Raw genomic sequence first — 26025 nt, 5'->3', positions numbered from 1 at the left:
CAAATGTTTTCATAACTGGGACAGAAAACACTTGAGGTTTCTTTTTTTAAACATGCACCGATTTCCCCATGCCTAGTAGTCTGTTCCAACAGTGCCTTCTAGATCACTGTTTCTTAAGCCATCTGATGTGGGGGGCTAGCAGAATTTTCTCCTCAATATGCCAGAGACCTGTACATTATTTACACCTGTTGACTACAACTGTTTATTTTTTTCTTGGAAACGTGCTGTGGACAACTGGTCACTAACCTGTAGACCATCACTTTTAGCTTCACTGTTCTAGATGGCTGGACTGCAATAGCCATGTTGGCTGAGAGTAATGAGAGTTGTTAATCTAACACATTTGGAAGGCAACAGGTTGGGGAAAGGCTGGTATTATAATGGGAGAAATGAGACGTATCTCTACTGGCCAGGTCACTCCTGCAGTATGTAAATTTGTCAGTACAAAGTAAGTGAGTTAACTTTGTAAGTTTACTTACAGAGTTGTTGAAATGCAAGATGGGAAGTTGTTCACTCTTCCTTCAGATCATTTAATTGATATGAAACTGAATCTATTCCTTTGCATGAGAAAAAAGAATGTTCTATCAGAAGGTTCCAGGGCAGTTAAGCAAGGCAGTTGGCCAAAGAGGAAACATAAGAAGCAGGATGTCATCACGGTGAGTACTACATTTAGGCAGTAAAAAGGAAATACACAGATACAGGATGAGGGACACCTGGCTTGACAACAGTACATGTGAAAGGGTTCTAGGAGTCCTACTAGTAGACCACAAGTTGAACATGATTCAACAGTGTGATGCAAACAGTATGATGCAAACAGCTAAAAAAATCCAATGCGATCCTAGGCTGCATCAATAGAAGTCTAGTGTCTAGACTGAGGGAAGTAATAGTACCACTCTATTCTGCTTTAGTCAGGTCTCAGCTGGAATACTGTGTCCAGTTCTGGGCAGTTCAAAATAGATGTTGACAAGCTGGAGTGTGTCCAGAGCGGAGAAACCAAAATGATGAAGGATCTGGAAATCATGTCCTATGAGAAGCAACTTAGGGAACTGAGTATGTTTAGCCTGGAGAAGATAAGGTTAGGAGATGATATGATAGCTCTGTTTAAATAGTTGGACAGATGAGGTTTATCACATGGGAGGCAAAGTGCCCAAATCCCATGGATAAATGGGGTTTAATTCCTGGGAATATCACACAAGAGCAGGATTATTTTCAGATATGTTGGACAATTTTTACATTAACCTGACATTAACCTGTGCAGAAAGCCACAAAATCGCACTTTTTCACTTTGGGATTTTTCTAAAGTTAAAAAGCAGTGTGGTTTTGATGTTTTCTGCATAGGTCAATATTGTGTTAATTCCCAAGTTGAGTGATGTCATCTGAAAACAATCCTACTCATGTGGGATATTCCTGGGTTTAAACCTTGTTTATCCACAGAATTTGGGCAGTTCCCTCCCATGTGATAACTCCATTGTCAAACTGAAGATGGAGCAAGTTTGTTTTCTGCAGCTCCAGAGAATAGGACCAGGAGTAATGGATACAAACTACCGAAGAAGAAGAGATTCCACCTCAACAATAGCAAGAACTTCCTAGAGTTGTTTGACAGTGGAATATGGTGCAAAACAGACCACCCCAAGGGAGTGGCTCCATGCCACTTCTTTCAGTGCCGTGGCCAAGATCCGGTGCTTTGCCAGCTCTAAAAAATTCCCTGCAAAATGCCACACCTTTTAGAGCTGGCAAAAAAGTGCCCTTGTTGCTGTGGCGGCGGCTTTTCAGGGTTTCTTTGGTGCAGTGCTTCTGGTTGCGCAGGCAGTGTGACAGGGAGGAATCAGCCATGCCCCCACTTTGTCCCAATGTGATGATTATCACCAGTCTGTTTAGTCCCAAAGCTACCTTGGAGTGTGGTAGAGTCTCCTTCTTTGGAAGTTTTTAAACAGGCTGGATGGCTATCTGTCAGGAGTGCTTTGATTGTGTATTCCTGCATGGCAGGGAGTTGGACTAGATAGCCCTTTAGGTCTTTTCCAACCATGATTCTATGATTCTATGAGTTTACAAAACCACCTCTACACAGTAAGAAATCAAAGTAAATTTTCTAGTTCTATAATACCCTGAAAGAAAATAGAATTTGGCATGAGAATTCCATTTAAAAGTCAGTGGGAGTTTTGCCATTGACTCAAGTAATGTGTTTAAATTTTTTTGAAAAATATTAAGACCAGTTTACAGCAAGTGATGCCTGGAGGTGGAAAGTGATAGGAGAAGCATTGGAGGATGGAGCAATATGTCTTTCCTTCTGCCAGCCTACTGTTCTCAGGTGCAGTGGAGGATGTTGTCCTGTTGTCAGTGTTGTAATTGGGCACAGCTTCCTGTCCAATCATCTTATATATGGGGGACTTGGGAAGCACATAACACCTTGTAGTTTGGCTCAGAAAGTGAAATGCCTTGGGCCAACCTTAAAAAATACAGAAAGGACCCATTAGTTTTCATGAACTTGAAAGTTTGAACTGCTTTACTGATTATATGAGATGGCTTAGTGGTTAAGACCCCAGTTCTGAAGATCAGATGATCAGAAGGTTGGCAGTTTGAGGCCCGAGTGCCTCATGATGGGGTGAACTCATGTCATAAGGCCCAGCTTCTGTTAACCTAACAGTTTGAAAGCATGAAATGCAAGTAGATGAATAGGTACCACTTCGGTGAGAAGGTAACAGCATTCGGTGCAGTCATGCTGGCCACACAACCACCAGAGTAGTCCTTGGATAATGCTGGCTCTTTGGCTTAGTAACGGAAATGAGCACTACCCCCTACAGTCAGTTATGACTAGACATCCATGTCAAGGGACTATCTTTACCTTTACTTATTCAGTATATGTTCAAAGACTAATAGGCTGGAATCTAATTGCTAATCCCAATTTCAGTACACCCGCTAAGGCTGCTACCACACTGTAGAATTAATGTAGTTTGACACTGCTTTCACTGTCATGGCTCCATCTTAAGAAATCCCATGACTTGTAGTTTATTGTGGCACTAGAGCTCTCTAACAGAGAAGGCTAAATATCTCACAAAACTACAAATCCCAGAATTCCATAGCATTGAACCATGGCAGTTAAAATGGTGTCGAATTGCATTAATTCTGCAGTATGGAGCAGGCAAGACCAACCCCATGCTGAACATAATGCTCAAGCGTGCATGGGAGCTTAATGGGAGCTTGTTAAATAAACACTTATAGATGTTCCATTGATTCAAAGCTCTGCTCTAGTTGGGAGGAACAATTGGACGTTGGCTCTGATATATGCTATTATGATTTGATTTGATTCATGGCTTCTTTTTATAGATGGGAAGGGGAAACAAATTTTTCTGTACATGCTTCACTGTGATGAAGGTGAAATATGAGTAACCTTGATCAGAGTGGCTCAGAATTCTCTCAAAGCCACATTCATGGCCCCAGGACTATGGCTGGCTCTGCTATGCAGCACTGTGAAACAACCTGTTTCAAGTCACACCATGAGAGAAGAAGAAAGGGCTTGTGGTTTGAATGGCAAAGCAAGACTTTTTAAAGCATTTGTTCCGGCTCATGTGGGATGAAGAGAAGAAGGCAGGGAGTTTCAGTGGATGGCAAGTCCCATTCTTTTTAATGGATGTGTGTACACAGCCATGCACACACACATTGCGGCACCACAGGAAACAACAAAACTTGAGGTCCCACATTTTTTGTTATCTGTGGGGTTGTGTTAGTCTGGAATGGATCGCCTGTGGATACAAAGGGGCACCTATATTTTGCCAGATTTATGTTTACACACTATGGAAATTATCAGACGGGGGAAATCTGGGATGAGCAAGGCATACTCCTGGCAAAGTTGCACAACTGCACTGAAGATTTTTAGATGATGTCATATTTATCCAGAACTTAACCCATAAAGATCCAGAAATGCTCCATCAACAAACCATTCCCAGGACTTCCCTGTGAATGGTTTGTTGCTGAATGGTTTGTTGCTGGAGCATTCCTGGAACTTCATGGGTTAAGTCCTGGATAAATGTAAAGTGTCTGAAAATCTTCAGCATGATTGTGCAACTTTGCCAGGAGTATGCATTTTATTCCTGGCTCCCCCACCCCGTACCGATAATCTCCTATGTTGTTGCTAACTATTCTGGAGGAGGGAAAAGGCTGTGGACACAGGGACTGTTAACCGCTAACACAATGCACCAGCAGGATTGTCATTCTGCTTCAGGCAGCAAATTGTTTTAGACTAGCACTGAAAAGGCCAACCTGCTGATAAAAGCACTTGAGTTGTGATTAGAGTTGAGGGAAATAAATTGTCAAAACAGACAAAGATGCTAAATCAGGCCTTCATGGCCATCAGGTGTTCAGTAAGGGCATTCAAAATGCCACCAGGGTAAAACCTTGATAAACATCATCTCAGAATCAGACCTTTGACTGTCTCTGATCCTGTATGTTGTGCAAAATTATAGACCCTTTTCTCAGGAAAGTATAAGGGAAGTCATTATGCCTTCATTCAGCATAACAGAGTGATTTAAAAACAGTAGGAGGTGGGGAGAAAGACATTTGAAGCTTTCTTCCACTTCCAAAATTACCCTGAAGGAGCTGCCTCATGGTTTTCCCCCCCTTTGAAACATATCCTACTTTGCCAAATGTCCCCATCGACCTCTACTTGGGCCTAAATGGCTCCTAAAAGCACCTACTAAAAACAGATAGTGCCTCTGCAGCTATTCTACCAACTTTAGGCACAGCTCCAGAGCTAAAAACTGCTTCTTAAGTAGCAAAATTGATGTATTAACTTCCTCTTTTCCCCTGGTCACTTTGCACATCTCTGTGACATTAATGTGCTGAATCAGATGTGCCATTTCAACAAAACCAGTCTGGATTTTTGTTTGTTTGTTTTTAACAATAGAGCCAATCAATCCACCAGTGTTTGCTGATGGTTTCCCTGTCAATGCATTGATGAATCCACTCCACATTATAGTGTGAACTTTAAAGGAGTCTTCCAAGGTGCATAGCCTATTTGCAAGATAGCACACTACCATCTCCTTCAGCTACTACACTCCTCTGCACTCTCCTATGGGAAGGGGAAGATGATTTCTAACAATGTTCCAGATGAAAGGGCTCCTGCCTCAGCACTCCTACTCATACCAGTCTTCTCCAACCTGGTTCTTTCTAGATATGTTAGACTGCAGCTCCCATCATTCCTAATTATTATGATTTATAGACTCAGACAGCTAGATCACAACCTAAAATGGTTTTAATACAGCTAAGTAGCACAATATTAAATTCATAATCATAAGGCATCCAGTAGTTGCTCCAGACAGAGGCCCATCAGTCGACTATCAGCAAATGTCATAGCTGCGGAGAGTCAACCAGGCCCAAATAATGCCTTGCTCTGAAGGGTCCCTCCTCTGGCATTCTGGGTAAGGTAGCTTTGGAGATTAGGTGTACCACAGTTGTACAGGTGGTCTCTTTAGCCTTCTTATTAACTGTGCCTCACTCTGAGGAAGAATAGCCTCAGGGCATGGCATTTATACACCTATTTTGTATGCTGCTGCCAATAATAATAATAATAATAATAATCCAACAATACAGGGAGGAAAGAGAGGAGATGTCATCAAGCGAGCAGCAGCTTGTTATCCTGCTTCAGGCAGTGGGAGAGACTGGATTGGCTCTGGAAGGGATTTTTGGGGGTTGGTGACCTGAACTCTTTCCCCAGGGAGGCTTTCTTTATGCCAAGCCTGTTTCTGTGCTCCTTTACTCTAGCAGGTTTACATGGATGGAATGGCTGCACACCATTGTGGGAAATAAGAAGTTTAGCTAGATGTAGCCACATGTCCAGTCCATAAGTAAAAGCAGCAAGTAGTTGCAGTACCATGGAAAGGCCATGGTGAATCATTTGTTGCCACAAAAGCTCATGTGGCACCCAGTAGCCCAAGAGTGGGCTACAGGCTTTGTGGGTCCCTCTAGCCCAAATGTGGACAAAGTGTAGTCCACACACCACATGTAGCCTCCAACCCAAAAAATCCCCCAAACTACTGTAACATTTCCCAAGCTCTCTCAAGATGTGTCATGCTGAAGACTTTGCTGAAGTGCTGCTCATAGGCTTCTGCCATGTATCCAGAAGCAGGTATTTCTGCCCTGACTAAAGTACTGTATCATATCAGTTTCTAAAGATATATCCATGTAAGTCTGTCACAGCATAAAAAGTAAAATCGGGGTAGTGGGAAGAAGGCATTTAGTAGCACCTTTCAAGACTAGCTAATTTATTTCAGCATGAGCTTACGTATATATTAATCAGTTTCTTCAGATGTGTTGAAAAAGTGGATTAATTGCCTGGAAAGCTCATTATGAAATAAACCGGTTAGTTTCAAATATGTTAATATCCTTGAAAACCAATACTGAAATAAACCAGCCTCAAAGGTGCTATTAGATCCCCTTTTCCTACCAAACCCCTTTCCCTTCATATACCAACATACCCTGTATGTTTCCAGTATAAGTTAAGGCTGGCAAGTCCATAGTGGGAGCTTTGAAAGACTATCAAGAAGAAAACAAGCAGACTTGTACAGGGTAAAGAAGGATTGAGGAAGGGAAGGGGGGTAAACCATGTAGATGCAGAACAAATAAAAATACACTCTTTGCAACTTCCCACCAGTGTTGCACAAATCCCTTTAGAGGCATGTGGCTGAGCTCTGACAGCCCTGCAAATGTCTAGAGGAACGTGAAAAATGATGATCATTAGAAACCGAAGACAGAGCACAGGGTCAGTGACATTGTTAAGGCATTAGCATTCAAGAAGGGGATGCATTTGCCTAGAGTTTGGAATAGCAGTACAATACCGAAATCCACTTGCAGGTGGCATGAGAAAAAAATGTATTTGTTATTTTGGTCTTGATTTAAGACCATATCTTTGCTTTTTTTTTTTTTTTTGAGGCCATTTTAAACTGCAGTACATTCTCACTGCCTTGCTATCAGTGCAGCTTGCAAACAGATGAGTCTGGTTATTCACTTAGCAGTTATTGCTTTCCAGTTATGAGATAAAGCCAGATGCAGAGCTTGGATTTCTTCTTCTAGGTATTACAGCTCCTACCATCTCCCAGCTAGCTGCTCGATTTAAGTCTGTTAGTTCTAATCAATTGTAGTTTACATGCATTTTAATAATAAGAAAAAATATTTTTCTTTCTCTTATGGCTGCAATCACTTCCCTGGACACCAGTGAATAATACGGTGCTTTCTTTCATGGATTTGTGCAGCACTTCCTCTCCTTCTTTTCTGGATGTAACTGTGGAACAGGGAACCTTTTTTTTAAAAAAATGAGAATTCTCCATAGAATCTGTTTCATGCGCCTGATTCAGCATCAAACATGTCCCCACTCACTTTAAGTATGGTAGAGAAATGTAAGAGTGAGCATCCATAAAAGGTCAATTGTTCGTAATCAAATTGTTCTCTCCAGAATGTGTTATGGTTGCATGATAGAGGAGCCATGACAATAGTGGTGAGATATGCTGGGTTCAAGTAATTAGAAAGCAGCTTGGATAGTAAGGAAGGGAGAAAATAGGGACAGTTTTGTGGATCTTGGAGAAAAGTTCAAATAGAGGTCCTGGTTAGGTTAAAAGAGGACACCTGGCCAGCACGTAGAAGGAAACGTGAGCATGCTAATGCCTTTGTGTACTGAGGTTTCAGTTCTATGAAGATTTACTGAGTAGGAGTAAGATTAGGAACTCTACCCATCAGTGTTATGGATATTCCCTGGTTTGTTTTGAAAATTCTTCCATTATTAATGAAATTAAAATGCTTGTGAACGAGCATAAGTAGATCTTCACTCTGCTCATTCACTGACTTGGGAGCTTGCCAAATATTGGACTGACATTGGCATTTTATGATGAATTGTTAATTACTTCATTTAGTTAGCATTATTGCTGTTGTTTTTCTTTGTAAAGACCTCTTTGATGCAGTTTCCAAGTGGTCAAGTTGTTTATTATTTCCTAAATAAATCCTAGACAATTCCTGTAATGTTAATAAGCCTTTTTAATTAAGCCCAAACACGCAGTACTGTGAATTATATATAGGGAACCCACCAAATATATGGAATATCAGCAGTTCTCCAAGTGGTTTCTTATTTACAACTCATTTGGAGGGGAAAAGGGAGTTCAGCAGAAATGTGATTTGAATCGTGCCTTACATTTTATGAGAAAGCAGAGTAACTATAAATCTCCTACGTAAATACATACAGCAAACAAGTCTGTGTCTTACAGGAATGTGATAACAAACTGCTTTCCACAATATAACAACAGTGCAACCCTAGGGATGTTTACTCAGAAGTAATTCTCACTTTGTTGAAATATGTTTATTCAATGCTCAGCATGTTTAGAAGTGCCTAAAGCTCAAAATCTGTTGGTTTCATAAAAGTCCAACATACATTAAGGTACAATCATGATTTACTGTAGTCATGTTACATTATGAAGACACATGCTCTGCCTCAGAGGGTTTAATGTGTAACTTTACGATGATGAAGCTGCTTCACTGACTCAATATGCAGCTATGCATATGTACTGTTAATACACAATGGGGCCCCAAGCAAGATGTCCCATTGCACAATGGAAGGTTTACATGACATGATGGGAGATTTGTCATGATGTAACTTCCCACGATGATGCCTGCCAATATTTTCATTTTTTAAATGGGGAATTAAGGCATAAATTGCAACTAGTATTTCCTACTTAATATTTGTAGTTCCTATATATTTATTGTGTTTCTTTACCACTGTGGTGGCTGCAAATGAATAGGTAGCTGTGAAACTTGTAAGTCATGTAGGCATGAAAGAACTTTCTTGTAACCTGTATGTGTTTATTTTGATTCTATGGTTCATTTCATTTTTTATTCCAGAAGTGTGAAATCTTAGGTTTAGGGGATTTATCTATTTTGTGGTTTTTAAAAATGAATACCCAACATTTGGTGCATGCATATGAAGAATTCTGATAGCAGGAATTTGTTTTTAAGCAGCTAGAAGTGAAGTGAGCTCGCTTTTCCTGTCCACAAATCCACTCCTGGTCAAGCCATTCTGTCCTCATTTCAGTAACATTATTCAGGGTGGGAAATTTGGGGCAGGAATGTAATTTAATTGCTGCCATTGCTTAACAACTTGGAGTGACAAAATTCTTGCTGCTCCATCTATAGAGCATATCACCCAGACATCCACCATATACTCCAAATCTCATTTCTGCCCACCCTAGCTGTATTCCATGTCTCCCAAATTCTTGTTTAAATAGTAGCATTTTTAAAATTAATTCTAGAATTGGAGTCAGCTGAAGCTTTCTACTCAGCAGTATCTGTCCTTGCTCTGCATTACCTTTATATACATACACATGTCACTAAACAGTGTGGGGAAAAACAATCTTGATATGATTGCACATACAGTACTTTGAATCCATTGGTTTGTGCTCCTGTCTCTGAAGCAACAGAAAACAAGCTTGCTCCATTTTCTAATTACATACATTCAGTATTTTAAAGATAGCCGCTGATCCTCATAAGGCTTCATTCCAGACTTTATCTGGACACTAATGTTTATGAGCACATGTGCACATCTGTGAAACATCATACAGTTGGCCCTCTGTACCCATGGACTGAAGCATCCATGGATTGAAAATCTTTTAAAAATATATACTGTACAAGAAAAGAGATTGCAATGCAACTAAACATTAGGAATAATTTTTTATTGTAAAAAATGTTCATAGTGGAATAGATTGCCTCAGAGGGTGATGGACTCCCTCTGAGGCAATCTTTGGAGGTCTTTAAACAGAGATTGGATGGATAACTTTCAGGAACATTTTTGTTGTATACACCAGCTTAACAGAGGGTTGGATTAGATGGCCTCTGTGGTCACTTTGAACTCTAAGATTCTGTTATTAGTACAATATCACACACACAAAACATAAATAAAAACCTTGATGATGGAATCATGTATATGATCAGTGGCATCATTAGGATTAGCGTCACCCAGTCTTTGTCAGTTTATACTCATGAGCGCCAATAATGTGGGTTTAGGAAAAGACATGGATGAAACAAGGAGCTTCAACCTATCACACATGTATAGTGTTCTGTAAAAAACAAAACAAATATTTTTTTAAGGAATAGATTTTTTTAATGCGTTTTGACAACCTAGTACCCCCCAGATAGGTTAGACTACAACTCCTATGATCCCAGCCTTCACAGCCATATTGGCTGGGTATCATAGGAGTTCAAAACATCTGAGGGACATCAGGACGGAGAAGGCTGTTTTAATTTATTAGTACTACTTTTGGAGCTCCAAAATTCCAGAAAGAAATTTAGATGTGGATAATTTTGGAAGCATACTTATGCCGACATATCCTAAAGTCATGTGCTCTGTTTACGATCCTCTGTGAAGCGTTGTGAACGCATTAAACCTACAGAAACACTTTGATTAATGTTGACTGTTAGTAATAATGAATGTGCAATGAGATTGGAGGGAGAATAAACCAAACCCAACTCACTGGCACGTTTTGTTTAATCATGCATAAAAATGATACTGCAACTGAGTGCAGAATAACTTTCACATTCTATGCTGGGTACTAAAAAAAAAGAGTTAGACAGTTACAACAAAAATTGTTCCCTAAGAAAATAAAAGCATAGGGAAAGCCGCATTGGCTCAGACCATAGAATTTCCTCATCCAGCTCCCTGCTTCCCATAGTGTCCAGTTAGTTGTCCTTAGGAAGCCAACAAACAGGGCATAAAGCCAATTACCTTCTCCTGCTCTTGTTTCCCCATCAAGAAATTATATTAATAATATTGAAACAAGGGTGAAAAAATTACAACTGACAGGCTTCCTATGGCTCCAGAAAATCTTTTTTAGTTTTTTTATTTGGGATTGTCCTACATTTTGAATACATTTGTCCCTTTTGAGCCTAAGAAGCATGAATCTACATTTATATGAGTGGTTGTTGTATTTTTTAGCTTTTATTTGGCCGTGTCCTACGTTTATCTTCAATGTCCTACATTTTGGATGCACATCCTCTCTTTTGAGCAGGGTCATCAGAAGTCTTAACTGCCAAGGAGGACAAGGCACCTTACAATGTAGGACATTCAAGGGAAATGTAGGGCCTGACCAAAGAACAGCCCAATACACTCATATAAAGACAACTTCCTGCTTCTTAGTCATGCTCAAAATGGAGGATGTTTTCAAAAAATCCTTCTGGGATAATATTTGAAATGGAAAAGGATGGCTGCTTACCCTGTGTCTGAGAATCATAAATTTACATTTCTATGGGTATGTTTTTCAGTTTTTCTTTTGTCATGCCCTCTATTTTTCTTGAACGTCCTCCATTTTGAGGTGCTTTATCCTTCTTAGCTTTTGGAGGGGGATGTCCTCTATTTTTCTTGAAGGTCCTCCATTGTAAGCATAACTGAGAAGCATGAATATTGTATTTCTCTGTGTGTTTTTAGCTTTTACTTTTGTAATGCCCTCCATTTTTCTTGGGGGTCCTCCATTTTGAGCATGATTGAGAAGCATGAAAATTATATTTCTGAGTGCTTTTAGGTTTTCTTTGGGCATGTCCTCCATTGAAGGTTCTCCAGTTTGAGCATGACTGGAAATCATGAATATATCTATTTATCTGAGAGTTTTTAGCTTCCACTCTTGTAATGTTCTCCATTTGCCTTGAAGGCCCTCCATTTTGAGCATGAAGAAGAAGCATAAATATTCAATTTCTCTGAGAGTTGTAGCTTTTTCTCAACATGCCCTCCATTTTTCTTGAAAGTCCTCCATTTCGAGGTGTCTTGTCCTCCTTAGGGTTTTTTTTGGAAGGGGTGGATGTCCTCTATTTTTCTTGAAGGTCCTCGATTGTAAGCATGATTGGAAAGCATGAATATTCTATTTCTATGAGTGTTTTTAGCTTTTCTTTGGGCACCTCCTCCATTTTGAGCATGACCGAGAAGCATGGATTTATATGTATATGAGTGTTTTACCTTTTCTTTAAGCACATCCTCCTTTTTCATTGAAGGTCCTCCATTTTGGCCATGACTAAGCAGCATGGATTTTTTATATGTATATGAGTGTTTTTAGCTTTTCTTTGGGTGTGTCCTCCATTTTTCTTCAAGGTCCTCTATTTTGAGCACGACTAAGACGCATGGATTTTAAATATATATATATGAGTGTTTTTAGCTTTTCTTTGGGCACGTGCTTCATTTTTCAAGGTCCTCTATTTTGAGCACGACTAAGAAGCATGGATTTTAAATATATATATTAGGAGTGTTCAGGGACGTAGCCAGCATTTTGGGAAGGGGGGGTCCAGACTAAGTACCACCATTATAATGGGGCTTGGGTGCGGCAGCGCAGCAACACACACCATTCATTTTATCTAACGGAAGGGGGGGGGTCTGGACCCCAAGAACCCCCCTCTTGGCTACGTCCCTGGAGTGTTTTTACCTTTTATTTGGGCACATCCTTCATTTTTCAAGGTCCTCTATTTTGAGCATGACTGAGAAGCATGGATTTATATGTTTATGAGTGTTGTTAGCTTTTCTTTGGGCACATCCTCCATTTTTCTTGAAGGTCCTCCATTTTGAGCAGAACTAAGAAACATGGATTTATATGTACATGAATGTTGTTAGCTTTTCTTTTGGGCACGTCCTCCAATTTTCTTGGAAATCCTCCATTTTGGGGTGCCTTGTCCTCCTTGGTCGTGAGGACCTCTGGTCACCCTGAATCACCCTAAGATGAGGTGTTTGTGGATGATAGTGGTCCAAAAATAGGTCTAGTCCTGGTTGTATGGAGGACAGAGAGCCCACCTGTGTGTGGTTGTGTGTGTGTGTGGTTGTGTGTCTGCCTGCATCCCAGCTGAACTGAGACCAACCACCACAACATCACCTTGAGAAAAGGCAGCCTGATGGCTAGCTATGCTCATAATAGAGGACGAGTTGGAATGCCTCCTGGACTGAAGGTGGGAGTGTAGGACAGTCATACATTTCTTTCCTCCTCGCCTGTGATTTTTAATCCCTTTCCTTGATGAAGAAGAAGCCAGCGGAGCTTCGAAAGCTTGCGACATGCATTTGGTGCCTTTGGTTCAGGGCGGCCAGAAGTCCTCCTTTTCCAGGACATGTCCTCCACTTTAACCAGGAGGAATTGCAACGTGTCCTCTATTTTTGAGCATGGATTTTAGATTTATATGAGTGCTTTTTCCATCTTTTATCTGGTTATGTCCTCCATTTGTTTTGGTTGTCCTACACTTCCACCTTCTGTCCAGGAGGAATTCCAACACGTCCTCCTTTTTGAGCATCACTGAGCAGCATGAAATTACATTTCTGTGCAGGGCGACCAGCCATTCTCCTTTCGTAGGACCTGTCCTCCATTTCAACCTTCTTTCTAAGAGGCATTCCAACAAGTCCTCCATTTTGAGCATAGCTAAGAAGCATGGATTTACATTTCTGTGAGTGCTTTTTCAGCTTTGATTTGGTCACGTCCTCCATTTTTCCTGAATGCCTTACACTTCCCTCTTTTGTCCGGGAGGATTGTCAAAATGTCCTCCATTTTGAGCATAGCTGAGAAGCATGAATTTTTATTTAGATGTATATGAGTGTTTTTCCAGCTTTTATTTAGTCACGTCCTCCATTTTTCCCTGAATGCCCTCCATTTTGCATTGTCTTGCCCTCCTTTTCAGTTAGGACCTCTGTCACCCTGGGCCAGCCGTCCTCCTTTTCCAGGACACGCCCTACATTTCCACCTTAATCTCCAGGAGGATTGTCCAAATGCCCTCCATTTTGAGCACAGCTAAGAACAAAGGATTTTAGATTTAAGACATCTGGTCACCCCTCTTTGGCATTGGCCCCATTGAAGGGATCACTGTGTTGTGGATTCTGGGTGTTGTTGTAGCCTGTGTGTGTGTCTGGGGGGGTTGCTTTGCGGGTGAGAAGTTGTTACCAGTGAGGAGGCTGGAAACAAGGTTGCTACCGATAAATAGATAGATTGATATCATTAGCAACCTTGTTTCCACCCTCCTCAGTATCTGTGTGTGTGTGTGTGTGTGTATGTATATATGTGTATATATATGTGTGTTGTGTGTGTATGTGTGTGTATATGTGTGTATATATATATGTGTATATATATGTGTGTGTGTGTATGTGTGTGTATATGTGTGTATATATATATGTGTATATATATATGTGTATATATATGTGTGTGTGTTTGTATGTATATAAGTGTGTGTATACGTATACATACATATATACACACATATATACACATACATATATATACATGCACACTTATATATGTATACACACACACATATATATATATATATGCATATATACATACATACATACACACACACACATATATGCATACACACACACACACTCCTTCCCCCTCCCTTTGGCTGTTTCCCTTTAGTCAGGGGCTGCTTTTCTGTGTCTTTCCAGGGCTGCTTGCTGAGGCTGGAGACCAACCTGCTTCCTCCCTCCTCCTCCTCCTGCTCCTGGTTGACGATTAAACGCGGCCAAGGGACCGGGCTGCCCCCCGCCTCCACCTCCTTCCCTGCGGGACACCGAGGCAGCTCAGGATTCATCTAAATGCCATCCGACCAGACGCTTGCATTGAGAGCCAGCCTGGGAAACCGAGAAATTGAAGCTGCACCGAGCCTTGCCTGCTCCTGCCTTTCTGCTGCTCATTGTACCTGTGCTCACACAGGTCCTTTGTCATGCTGAATGTACCCACCAAAGGAACAGGCAAGTCTTTTTAATCCTTGCAAACAGATGTGTGTGTGTGTGTGAAAGGGAAAGGGGTGCGGGGGGGGGGGTAAAGGAATCATATGCCATGCAATCTAGAATTTGCAAGTAGCAATATATACATAGACATACTGTAGAATTTGCAAGCAGCAATATATATATATATATATATATATAGTCATATGCCATCCATTGTAGAATTTGCAAGCAGCAATAGAGAGTCATATACCATGCAATCTAGAATTTGCAATATATAATATATTTATATATCTGTTAGCTGCCAGTATGATTAGAGACTTTTTATGCTAGCCCAGTTTATAATTTTAACCCAGTATAAAACTGGAAGGAACAGGACCAAAATCTGGTACTTTTAAACCAGTCTGGATGTGCCTTTTGTTATGACTTGGTGTTGTTTAGGGTCTGAGTATTAGGACATTAGGAAGGGACTACTGGATTTTGATTTAGTCCTTCCTTAAATGAAAAAATCAACACATTGCTTCTCAGCAATAGGGGGGAAAGGTGTGCAAGGGGGGGGGGGAGGAATCATATGCCGTGCAATCTAGAGTTTGCAAGCAGCAACACACACACACACAGAGAGATATGTTGCTCCTTGCAAATTCTAGATTTCATGGCATATGATTCCTCCCCCTCTGCATCCCTTTCCCCCCTATTGCTGAGAGCCGGAGTGTTGATTTTGGGGGTGTACGTGTGTGTCTTTGCGGGGGGGGGGTGTCTGAAAAATGACTGCAAAGTGCTGCTGTTTCAAAGGGACCCCTTGGCTCATGGCTGCATTTCTTCACCATTCCCTTGGTAGGGAGATATATTGCTACCTGGCTCTTTTGTCAGCATTGGAAGAGGAAAATTTGGTGGTGGAATATGTAGGTACAATGCAGTTCTGTTTTAGGGTCGAGTAATGTACAGTATATGTTTTGTGTGCAGTCATCAAGGGAATGAATGTAAGAGGGAGAATACCGTAATATGAATAGGCAGACATAGTGCCTTTATGCCTAAACAGGACCAGTGAGTGGTAAGAGTGTATATTCACCAACTTTTTCTGGACTGGCTGTTTTTTTCCCCTCCTCTTGTATAGATTGTGTTGTTATCTGATACGATAATGGAATTTTTTACAGGAAATCAAATAGGTAGAAAAAAGAGGGATTGGGATTCAGTCCTAGCCAGGAGCTCTGCCTTTTAATCTCAGACACAGGGTATAATTGTTCATTTGTAGCAAAAATGACTATTTCTCATGTATCGGTCTCAGGCGGACTGATTTAGAAGACCAGAAAGTTCCATATTTGGTTCCTGTTCTTTCTGATTTTACTTTTGGAGATCAATACACATTTTGTTGATCCAAGAATATTTTCTGTGAACTCTCTGTATGATTAGAGGCTTTATATGAGCTCAGTTTAATTTAACCCAGTATAAAATTGGAAAGAACAGGGCCAGGATCTGGTACTTTTAAATCGCTACTACTGGATGTCCCCTTGGTGTTGTTTAGGGTCTGAGTACTGACATTAAAATGGAACTCTAAGGTGCTACTGGATTTTGATTAAGTCCTTTCTTCAATGAAGTCTTGAGCAGATTATAGGCTAATGTTTTCTTGAAAAAGTTCCAGTATTTATTTCATTAGAGATTTCATGGTGTAGTAGTTTAAGCATTGGAGTATGACTTTGGAGACCAGTGTGTGAATCCTCACATCTATAGAAACCCACCGGGTGACCTTGGGCAAATCACACTCTCTCAGCCTTAGTGGAAGGCTGAGAGAAACCTTACCAAGAAAATCCTATGAAAAGTTTGCCTTAGAGTTGCCATAAGTCAGAAACAAAGTGAAGGCATACAAGATTAACAAATCTATTCCATTTCCAGTTTGCCCTCTTTCCATAGCACTGGGAGTAAGGGCTAACCACTTCCAAGGTGGTTTCCTGTCTATATAACAGACAGAGTCAAATGTGCTTAATCAGAGAGGTAGACTTGACATCAGATGCTTTCATATCACAATCTTTCCCTATTTATAGCAAACTTTACTACAGAACTTGATGTAAAAGTTGAATAAGGATGAATTGCTACAAACCCATGATTGTGAATCAGTATACTCCTTTGTATTGCAGGTTGCATCGACATTTTCGTTTGGCAGTCATCTGGTTTCTCATTTGGGTTTTGCTGCTTTCCTTGTTATGGCCCATATCTAGAGGATGCTCTTCTGCCTCTGAGGATGGCCTTGGTGAAATCTAGTGCACTTTAAACACATCCTGCAAACCTCAGTAGAATTGGTTGCTTACAACAGCCACTATGTATGTTGGTTTAGCATCCCAAAAGTAAAAAATGATGAAGACGGAGTGTTCAGGGGAGAGATCGACCCTCCGAAGTGCTTCTCCTCACAGAAATGCTTATAGGACTGAGTTCCAAGCATTGAAAAGCACCTTTGACAAACCTAAGTCAGATGGGGAACAGAAGACAAAAGATGGTGGCGAGGCTTCTCAGCAAACCAGGGGGAGGAAATATGGATCTAATGTCAACAGGATTAAAAATTTATTCATGCAAATGGGCTTGGAGCCCAATAAGAGTGCAGGTAGCATGGCAAAAACCAGAGGTAAAGGGGGTCCACTGTCGCCTCAGAGAAGAATTAGGCCTAAAGAATTTGTGGAGAAAGGAGATGGATCTATTGTGAAGCTAGAGTCTTCGGTTTCAGAAAGAATTAGTAGGTTTGATGCTATGCACGATGGTCCTTCTTATTCCAAGTTTACTGAAACACGGAAATTGTTTGAAAGAAATACTTATGAAACAGGCCATTCCAATCGCTACTCCCCAAAGAAAGAGAGGTCAGTTTCTAACAACGATCTTCAAGACGAGTGGTGTAGTTCTAAATCTAACAGAGGAAGTACAGATTCCCTGGACAGTCTTAGTTCAAGGACAGAGGCCGTTTCCCCAACAGTGAGTCAACTTAGTGCAGTGTTTGAAAATACAGATGCACAACAAAGTATTACTGTTTTAGAAAAAGCAGAGAACAACAAAGAATACTCTGTAACTGGTCACTATCCACTAAACCTGTCTTCGGTGGATACAGATTTATCATCCACTGTCACAAAGTGTGATGATTTTAGCCCCATTAAAGATGCCAACGCTTGGCCTCCTGTAGCCAAAGAAAGTACCACTTCAGTATCTGTTGAGAACTCAAAGCAAGTCTGTAGTAAATCTCCATTGGTTAATGAAATTTCTAAAAGCACTTTGCCTGAAGTAAAAACAAGTGGAATACAAAATAAAGGTACTTGCCATGATTCTGTTGATACTTGTGAAACAGCTAAGCCAGAATCAATTGACAGACAGAATGTTGGTGAGACCTTTACCAGAAATAGGGCAGAAATAGAGCCTGACGTTCTGTCTACAGAGCAGAAAAAGATCTCGGATGGAGCCGAAGCAGCAGAAATATTGGGAAACTTAATAGCTGATGATGACACTGCAGTCACCGAAGCCTCACTTTCTGTTGGCACCTATTGTGAAGATATAAATGGAAAGGAAGTACAGGAAGACTTGAATAAATTTCAGAGTACTCATGTGTATATGCACTCTGATTACAATGTCTACAGGGTACGATCAAGATATAATTCAGATTGGGGGGAGACTGGAACAGAACAGGATGATCAGGAAGACAGTGATGACAATTATTATTATGAACCTGACACAGAATGTTCTGAAATTACTGGATTGCCAGAAGAACAAGAAATCCCAGCAAACAGGAAGATTAAATTTAGTAGTGCTCCGATTAAGGTAAGTTTTGGTGGTCTTCTGTCTGTCTATACCTCTAGACATGCTCATTCCATTTCTTTTATGCTGTTGTTCAGTGTCTGTTGGGTTTCTTTGTTTGTTATATTTTAAAATTTCATTCTGACATTGTCCTTGATGAATGTGGGGCATTTGTATGTGGTACTGAATATTGTGTTGGCCTTCAGAATTTGTCTTTGGTTCTAACGGAAAACGAGAATTCATCTATATTGAAATATTGTATATTCTGATGGCCTCTGCTTTCAGTTTTAATGATTGATTTAAGACACATATCTTAAAGGATATTTATTTTATTTACTACATTGTGGCACTGTTTCTTTACCCTAAAGAGTTTTGGTAGGCCAGCCTAGGTCTCAAATTTTCAAGGCCGTCCCACTGGACACAGGCAGGTGGTTGGATAATGTCATGGAGGAAGCAGCAGCAGTCCCTGGTCATTTCCCTGTGTTGGAATGCAGAGTTTTGGCATTTCACCTTGCAACTGACCTGGCTTGCTACCCTCAGGGGTGGTGGAAGATACTGTCCTAGCAGCTTTGAAGTAAGATCCACCTGACAACTTCTTGACCTTTGCCTCAGACCCTGGGAACTGTCTCCACCAGTTATACATATCTGCATGCACATATCTTTTTTCTGTTTGAGTTTTGCCACTTGTAGCTGGAAGCTGCGTAGGGTAGGGTTAGGTCCCTTACATCACAGAGGATGCTGAACTGATATGGTGAAGTAACAGTGTATGGAGACCAAAGCAAGGACATAGAATCATCAGGCCAGGGTTGCCTTTTAGAAGAATGTGCTCTAGACCTTCAGGTGTGATGAACCTATGGTTCTGTTGCTGCCTCAGTTAGCTATTATTTGAGTTGAACTTCAGAAACTGCTAGAAGTTGGTTGCCCATGCCTCAGTCCAGTTGACTAAAGTAGCAGCAATTTGCCATGGTTATAGCTTGTTTCTGTCAGAAGTTTGGCAATCCATGGCTTTGACTACCCACAGATCACCAAGCCTCATATTGTTCCATGATGGCATGTACACCTGGATACAGTGACATATCCACACACACTTCACTAACATTGAATTATATGGGGCTTGACATCCAATTTTTTTGCCATCTATGGGCCCTCCTGGAACTGAACCCATGCAGCTGAGAAGGGTCCACTGTATGTAATGTGTAGCCCACACCATTTCAGGAGGATTGGTGGAAATGGGTGGTATGGATTGCCATTAAATAAATTGCTGAGTTTTAGAAGATGGATGTGAACATAGGGGTGCATCTGTCCAGTGAGATGCTTATTGCTCAATGAATTAAAGGGACTGAAGGCTTATTTTTTTTAAGTTAGCTCCTGACACTTTTCTCTATCCCATTTCTTACACCATCTTCCTCCCCATGCCACTTCCTTCCTAGTTTGGGCTAAGTGGGATTTGGAACACCATTGTTTTTAAATCTAGTGGGGTTGAAAGGAAATCACATGTTAACAAAACTTTGAGCCTTGTGTCAGTTTATTGGTCTTTATTGCTAATAACTGATATCACATGTTACGAAACATTGAGCCTCGATGGTTTATAGATGTGTATTGCTAATAATTGATACAAAATTATGATCGCTTTCTAGAGTAATCTTATTGGTTATATATATCAAAGTGGGCCTAGTAAAATGGTGTCCTTTATAGAAAATGGAAAAAATCAAGGTTTGCTTTTTTGGAATTTATATTGGTTTTAAATATTTTCAAGCTGTGGATCATTGAATCCATGGATAAGAAATCCGTGGATACAGAGGGCCAACTATATTTACTTTTTGGCCGTCATATTGGCACCCTGTGTAGCTTGTAATATACTATTGTAAAATAAAATGTGCTCTCTCACTATGTCTTATCAAGCCATATTGCCAGTTTTAAGGAGCTTTCAAGACAGTTGTCTCCTGGACACTGAGATTCCAACCTCTGATTCACATTTTGCCTACTGGTAAATAAGAGCTTTTGTATTACTAGTGAAGTAAACATACTGCCAGTTTCAGGTAGTAAATGTGCCCCCTCGCCAATGGCAAGACAAATATGGGAAGCAAAAATCGTTTTCCTGCTGAAATATCCCCAGTGATTCATCTCTTAACACCATTAATTACGTAAATAGAAATGCACTGCAGCATGATATTCTTGGTCATTTTTGTTTTCTGTAGTCCATTATTTTGAAAAATTTAAAGTAAGCTAACATAGTGCAGTTTGGTGGGGGCAGGAAGACCTCTCCTGTCTTCAAGTCCCCTCACCTTCTATGTATGTATCATTTGGAGAACCCCAACATTGAGCTAATAGAGTGCCCACAAGGCTGCTTACGCATCCTATTCAGGTTTTCTCTCTACTCTGAGCTTGATGGATAACTTTAGGGAAGCTGTTATCTCTCATTGCTGCAGGTATCCATCTCAGGACCATCTGGTGCTTTCTTATTCTCCTACAGCTTGATCCTGGCTTCTCCAGCTTTTTCATTCCATTTGACAGACTAGTCAGCAAGCATGATGCTAATATTGTAGCCTGTGTAAGGTTATCTCTTCTAAATTAAAATTTAATCTATTTTTCTTTTTAATGCAGAATAATATTAAAAATATGTGAACACTTTTAGGAAGTTGGGAGGGGGAATGTATTAGTGACTGCATAGTTCTCAATCAGTGCTGTGTCCAAGGTTGCAGATTACAATGTGTGAACTTCCACAGTTGACATCACCACTAAAATTATGTATATCTGGACACACCTAATAATGTTGAAGCATAGAGCAACTTTATATGAAACCAGATCTCTGGCCTGTCTGGCCCATTGTTGACATTATCTCTCCATGTGGGATTCTTAAGGGATTCATGAGAGATTCTTCAGCCCTGTCACTTGATATCCCTTTAAATGAAGGTATGAAGAGTTCAGCCCGTGACCTGCTACATGCAGAGCTTCTGTGGTACCATAGAACAATAGATTTTCCCTGTAAAAAGTACAGAGTGGTGTTCTTGCATCCTGAAAGAGATCATAGTTGGAAACTGTCCATACTTGGCTAATGTAGCCACATTTTTCAGAGCTCTTCCTCACAGAAAATGCATTTCGCCAATTGCTGATTTTTAGGAAGCAACTTCTTTTCAGTGTATGTTTATGCAAACTAAGGCTAACATTCAAGACAAATGCTTTGTTATGGGGGTCACAGGATCTGCTTTACAGATTGTTGTGAGAATGGCTGAAATCAATAATGTGAGGCATTTTGGAGTACTTGAATGTACAATATAAATGTAGTTTTGTATTATTTTGCTGTGTCAGGCAGTTTCTTACTAGGTCCAAAACATGCTACAGTTCTGTGAACAGTGTTTTACACCCAGGTCATTTAAATAAAATATTTCTCCTGTTTTGCACATCACATTTATGTAGATATGTGGCTCTATCCATCTAGCATTGATAGGAATATTAGGCCAGAGGCATCTGGACAGCTTCAGTTGCCCACTCTGTACTCAAAGAGCCAGCTGAGAGTTTTGTATATCACTAATAATAATAATAATAATAATAATAGGATTTATTTATATACCGCCCAATCACTGGGAATCCGAGCGGTTTACAACAGAGGGGATAATAGACGGTTCCCTGCCCGCAGGCTTACGATCTAAAAGACACGACACAAAAGGAGAAGGGAATGGTGAGGGGGGAGGGGATCAGGTCCAGCAGTTCTTCTCTCCCTCTGAGTCCTGGACCAAGGCAGATGGACCGGAGGGAGGGCTTGTCTTCTTCCAGGCAGGCCTGGTGGAGCTAGCCTGCCTCTCTCTCCCTCAAGATGGTGGCTGAAGGGAGGGCTTTTCTTCTTTCAGGCAGGCAGTTGGAGCTAGCTAGACTAGGAAAAGCCAAAGTCTTAAGTTCTATACAGTACACCAAGATTTTTAATTACTTAAGCAGATGGATGTCTACTTCAGAATTGCTGAGGTCCATCAAAGTCTGGAGTCCCAAACATTCCCCACCCCTGTGCTAGATAAAAATACAGTACAGTGGGCCCTTGTTATCCACTGGGGTTTGGTTCCAGGACCCCGTCCCCCCCCCCCCCCCCCGTGGATATCACAGTCCATGGATGTTCAAGTCCCATTAAATACAATGGACAGTAAAATGGTGTCTCTTATATAAAAATGGCAAAATCAAGATTTGCTTTTTGGAATATATATATATATATTTGAATATTTTCATGGCATGGATGCTTGAATCCATGGATAAAGCATCAGAGGCTACAGAAGACCAGCTGTATAACTTACCTAGTTATTTAATATTTAATTACTGTTTTCGTATGTGAGTGTGGTCAGTTAGTGTCTATTTAGGCTGCAGTTAACAAGGGCTCTTGCCCGCTTATCATTACCACATGCTTTTTACAAGTCTGGTAAAAGCTCCTACTCTTTTCTGGATCCTGGAGAACGGCAGAGATCTCCCTGACCTTGAAGACAGACTCAGGAAACTGCCAGGTCCTTATCTCACTGTTTTCTAAATGTCCCTGAAGCTCAGCATAGCAAAGATGAATCCTCCACCCCAACATCAACCATTTTGGAACTGTGAAGGAGAGGGGTGTCTTGCCCACACAGTTGTGATGTATGGCTCACATATGCAGCATGCTGCCATAGTTAAAACCTCTTCCCCTTTTTCATTTAATATCATGGCTATCTGTGGAGAGTTGTGGCTTGCAACCCCTTTGAACTCAATACTCTTAATTTTTGTTTTAAGATATACAGAAACTGAGAATGAAAATTCAGGTTGATCAGGCTCCAGATTGAAGATATGCCCATTTGGCCACAGAAATGTAAATTGTGCATCAGAGTATTTGACCATAAAAATACATAAATATAATAGATTTGATAAAGAATGCCTTCGGATCCAGTTTTCCTTGACCACCTAACAATATGTATTTTCATATTACTCATGTAAAAAGCTGGGGCATTAAATATATGAGCTACTGAAAAGTATTGTGCTGTCCTCTTGCTGGGTCATTAATCTTATCACTGTGAATCAATAACAACAAGATCCTATTTTCTGTATCTGATAATGGAATACAGTCATTAGTATGCTTTGTCTTCTAACTCTGATTTCCTTTTAAAAAGCCAAGTCTTAAGAGTATGCAGAAAAATGCATCTGAAAAAGGTATTTTTACATTTATTTGTTAAATTGAAAGTTTATCTTTTTTACATTACCTTATTGTTTTTATTTTTAGAAAACTAAATAATTACTACAGCGGTTTTTCAGTTTTTACAATAATTTGATCCCATGACACAGCTATAATTTTTTGTGTTTCTGTTAGCGTGTGTGTATCTATTTGTAAAATAAATATGTGTTAGAGGACAGTTGCTTTGCTTGGTCTAGGCTGTTAACAAGGCATGGGAACTTGATGGTAAATCCAATGTCAAATTTTCTTGTAGAAATAAATTGCAGAGTTTGGAAATGTTATATTTCGGGTTAAAACTCCCAGAATCCCACAGACAGTATAGCCACTGAGAGTTGTAGTCCAAAAATCAATGTTACCAAGCTCTGGCCAATTGACCCAGGAACCACCACGATCAAGCCAAATCTGAAATCATATTATAAGATGCAATCCTAGGAGTTTATCACATGGGGTTTATCCCATGCAGAAACAGGATTTTAAATGGAAAAGTCCTGCAAAAGCAGGATCGTTTTCACACGACGTCATGCATTAACGCGCACAGAAAGTGGACAAACTCCACAAAAGCGGGATTGTTTTCACATGACATTGGGGGCATTGAGCATTAATCCAGCATTAACCTGCACAGAAAATAGACAAAATTGGCTGCTTTTTACTTTCGGGATTCTCCTGAAAGTAAAAAGAGGCCAATTTTGTCCACTTTCTGTGTGGGATATTTTTGCATTAATTCTCAGTACCAAATCTGAAAACGATCCCACTTTTGCAGGATTTAGGCATTTAGCCTCTCATGTGATAAACTCCTTAGCCTATTAATTTCAAGACATTAATGACTATTTTGAATGTCAGATAGGGCAGTAGGGCAACATTAATGATTCGGTGCACAAGTCCAAATGAAACCAGAGCTGAGAAGCAGCATATGTGCTGGATAAGTCTGAATAACATGAAATAGGAGCTGCTAATGAAAAAGAGCAGTTAAGACATGAGTCAAGTTAAAAGATCTATTTGACTTGGAAAAACTGAAGATCACAAAGGAAGATGAGTGGAGTGGACAGCTAGGGCAGTGTTAAGGTTACAGTGCTGGACTGGGACATAATTCTACAATCACATCAGTAGTTTGAAGCTTGCGACTTTGGGCAAGTCGTTGTTTCATGTGGCTGTTGTGAGATTAACATGGTGTGTGTGTTTGTTGGGGTGAGGAGAGACAGAACCAACCTTGAGTTCCTTATTACGTGTAAATGTAAACAAATACATGTAAACAGAGAAAGAACTGTCTTCCATTCTTAGCGGTTCATGCTGTATTTCTTAAACTTTTGTTGAACCGCCAATAACAAATACTAAGATACAGAGAGCAGGGTAGCTACTAGTACAGTTGGCCCTCCTTACCTACAGCTTCAATCATCCACAACTTGAAAATATTTTTTAAAATATATAAAACCTTGGTCTTGCCATTTTATAGAAAGGAGAACATTTTACTGCACCATTGTTTCTAATGGGATTTGAACACGGAGAGTCCTGAAACCAATGCCAGTAGATGATAAGAGCCCACTCTATTGGGAGGCCTTGCAGATTTATATGATGATGGGTTAGTTGCCAGGATTTGCTCCTATTTTTCCTGATCGGTATGATGTCAGTGCCTCGTTATTTCATTTCAGGAAAACCAGTATTCATGCTTGCAGAGAATTTTATCTTGTAATCTCTTACAGCTGCAGTAATCATTTATCCTCTCAGTAATAGAGGCTCAATTGACAAACCATAAAGAGTCAAATGATGAGCTGATAGAGGGGTAACTGGAGAGGATCTATGCAATGTAGGCAAACAAACAATCCCAAACAATTGCTGTTTTCTTCAGCTGTGCCAATTTGCATATAATTGAAGAAAATTTCTGATGTAATGATAATAAATAGATTTATTGTTTGTTTGTTCAGCTGTCAGTAAACAGCACATCTGGAGATGTGAGTCAACTCTGTGTTGTTATCAAACGAAAAATCCAATAAGGCAGTGTGTAAAGGATAGAAATGGTCAGTGATTATTAAATAAGATGCAAAAAAAAAAAAAAAAAAAAGAGAGAAAAAAGTAGGCCTGGTCATTTAGCATTTGATTCTCCTAAGTGCAATACAGTGAACTCCAGGAAAGCTAATTTGGTTTGATTCTCACCAATTGTACCTGAAAAATCTGCGAAACATACTGAATGCCTTCCATCTCTAAGCTGATACAAGAAACCAGTCTCTTGACAGCTGTTTGCTGGAACAGGGAGGGTGGGAAGCTATCCTCCTATTGCCTCATGTGGGAGTTGAAGTGAGTCATTCTATTGTCCTTTGAAACTTTTGTTCCAGCATTTAAACTCTTGCAGCTAATGTGGCAGTCACCAGTGGAAAATTCTGTGCTG

General features: G+C 40.3%; 1 protein-coding gene across 6 annotated transcripts in view; it reads left to right on the top strand.

Moving 5' to 3' along the window:
• Positions 1-623: 623 nt before the first annotated feature.
• The window catches only part of PPP1R9A (protein phosphatase 1 regulatory subunit 9A), a 199000-nt gene continuing 173598 nt past the window's right edge, over positions 624-26025 (top strand). For 5 of the 6 annotated variants that reach the window (XM_089533204.1, XM_089533205.1, XM_089533203.1 and 2 more), the window contains exons 1-3: positions 624-653; positions 14423-14728; positions 16837-18493. In XM_089533204.1, coding sequence (XP_089389330.1) covers positions 17051-18493 — 1443 coding nt within the window. In that variant the 5' untranslated portion in view covers positions 624-653; positions 14423-14728; positions 16837-17050. Of the gene's footprint in view, positions 654-13411; positions 13432-14422; positions 14729-16836; positions 18494-26025 lie in introns of those variants that run through there. The other variant, XM_089533201.1, reaches the window with a different exon arrangement.

Source organism: Sceloporus occidentalis, unplaced genomic scaffold (assembly GCF_023333645.1).
Source record: "Sceloporus occidentalis isolate IW3139 unplaced genomic scaffold, rSceOcc1.0.p SCAF_7, whole genome shotgun sequence".
Taxonomy (NCBI): Eukaryota; Metazoa; Chordata; class Lepidosauria; order Squamata; family Phrynosomatidae; genus Sceloporus; species Sceloporus occidentalis.
Note: the sequence above shows the minus strand (reverse complement) of the source record. Positions and strands in the feature narration are given on the sequence as shown.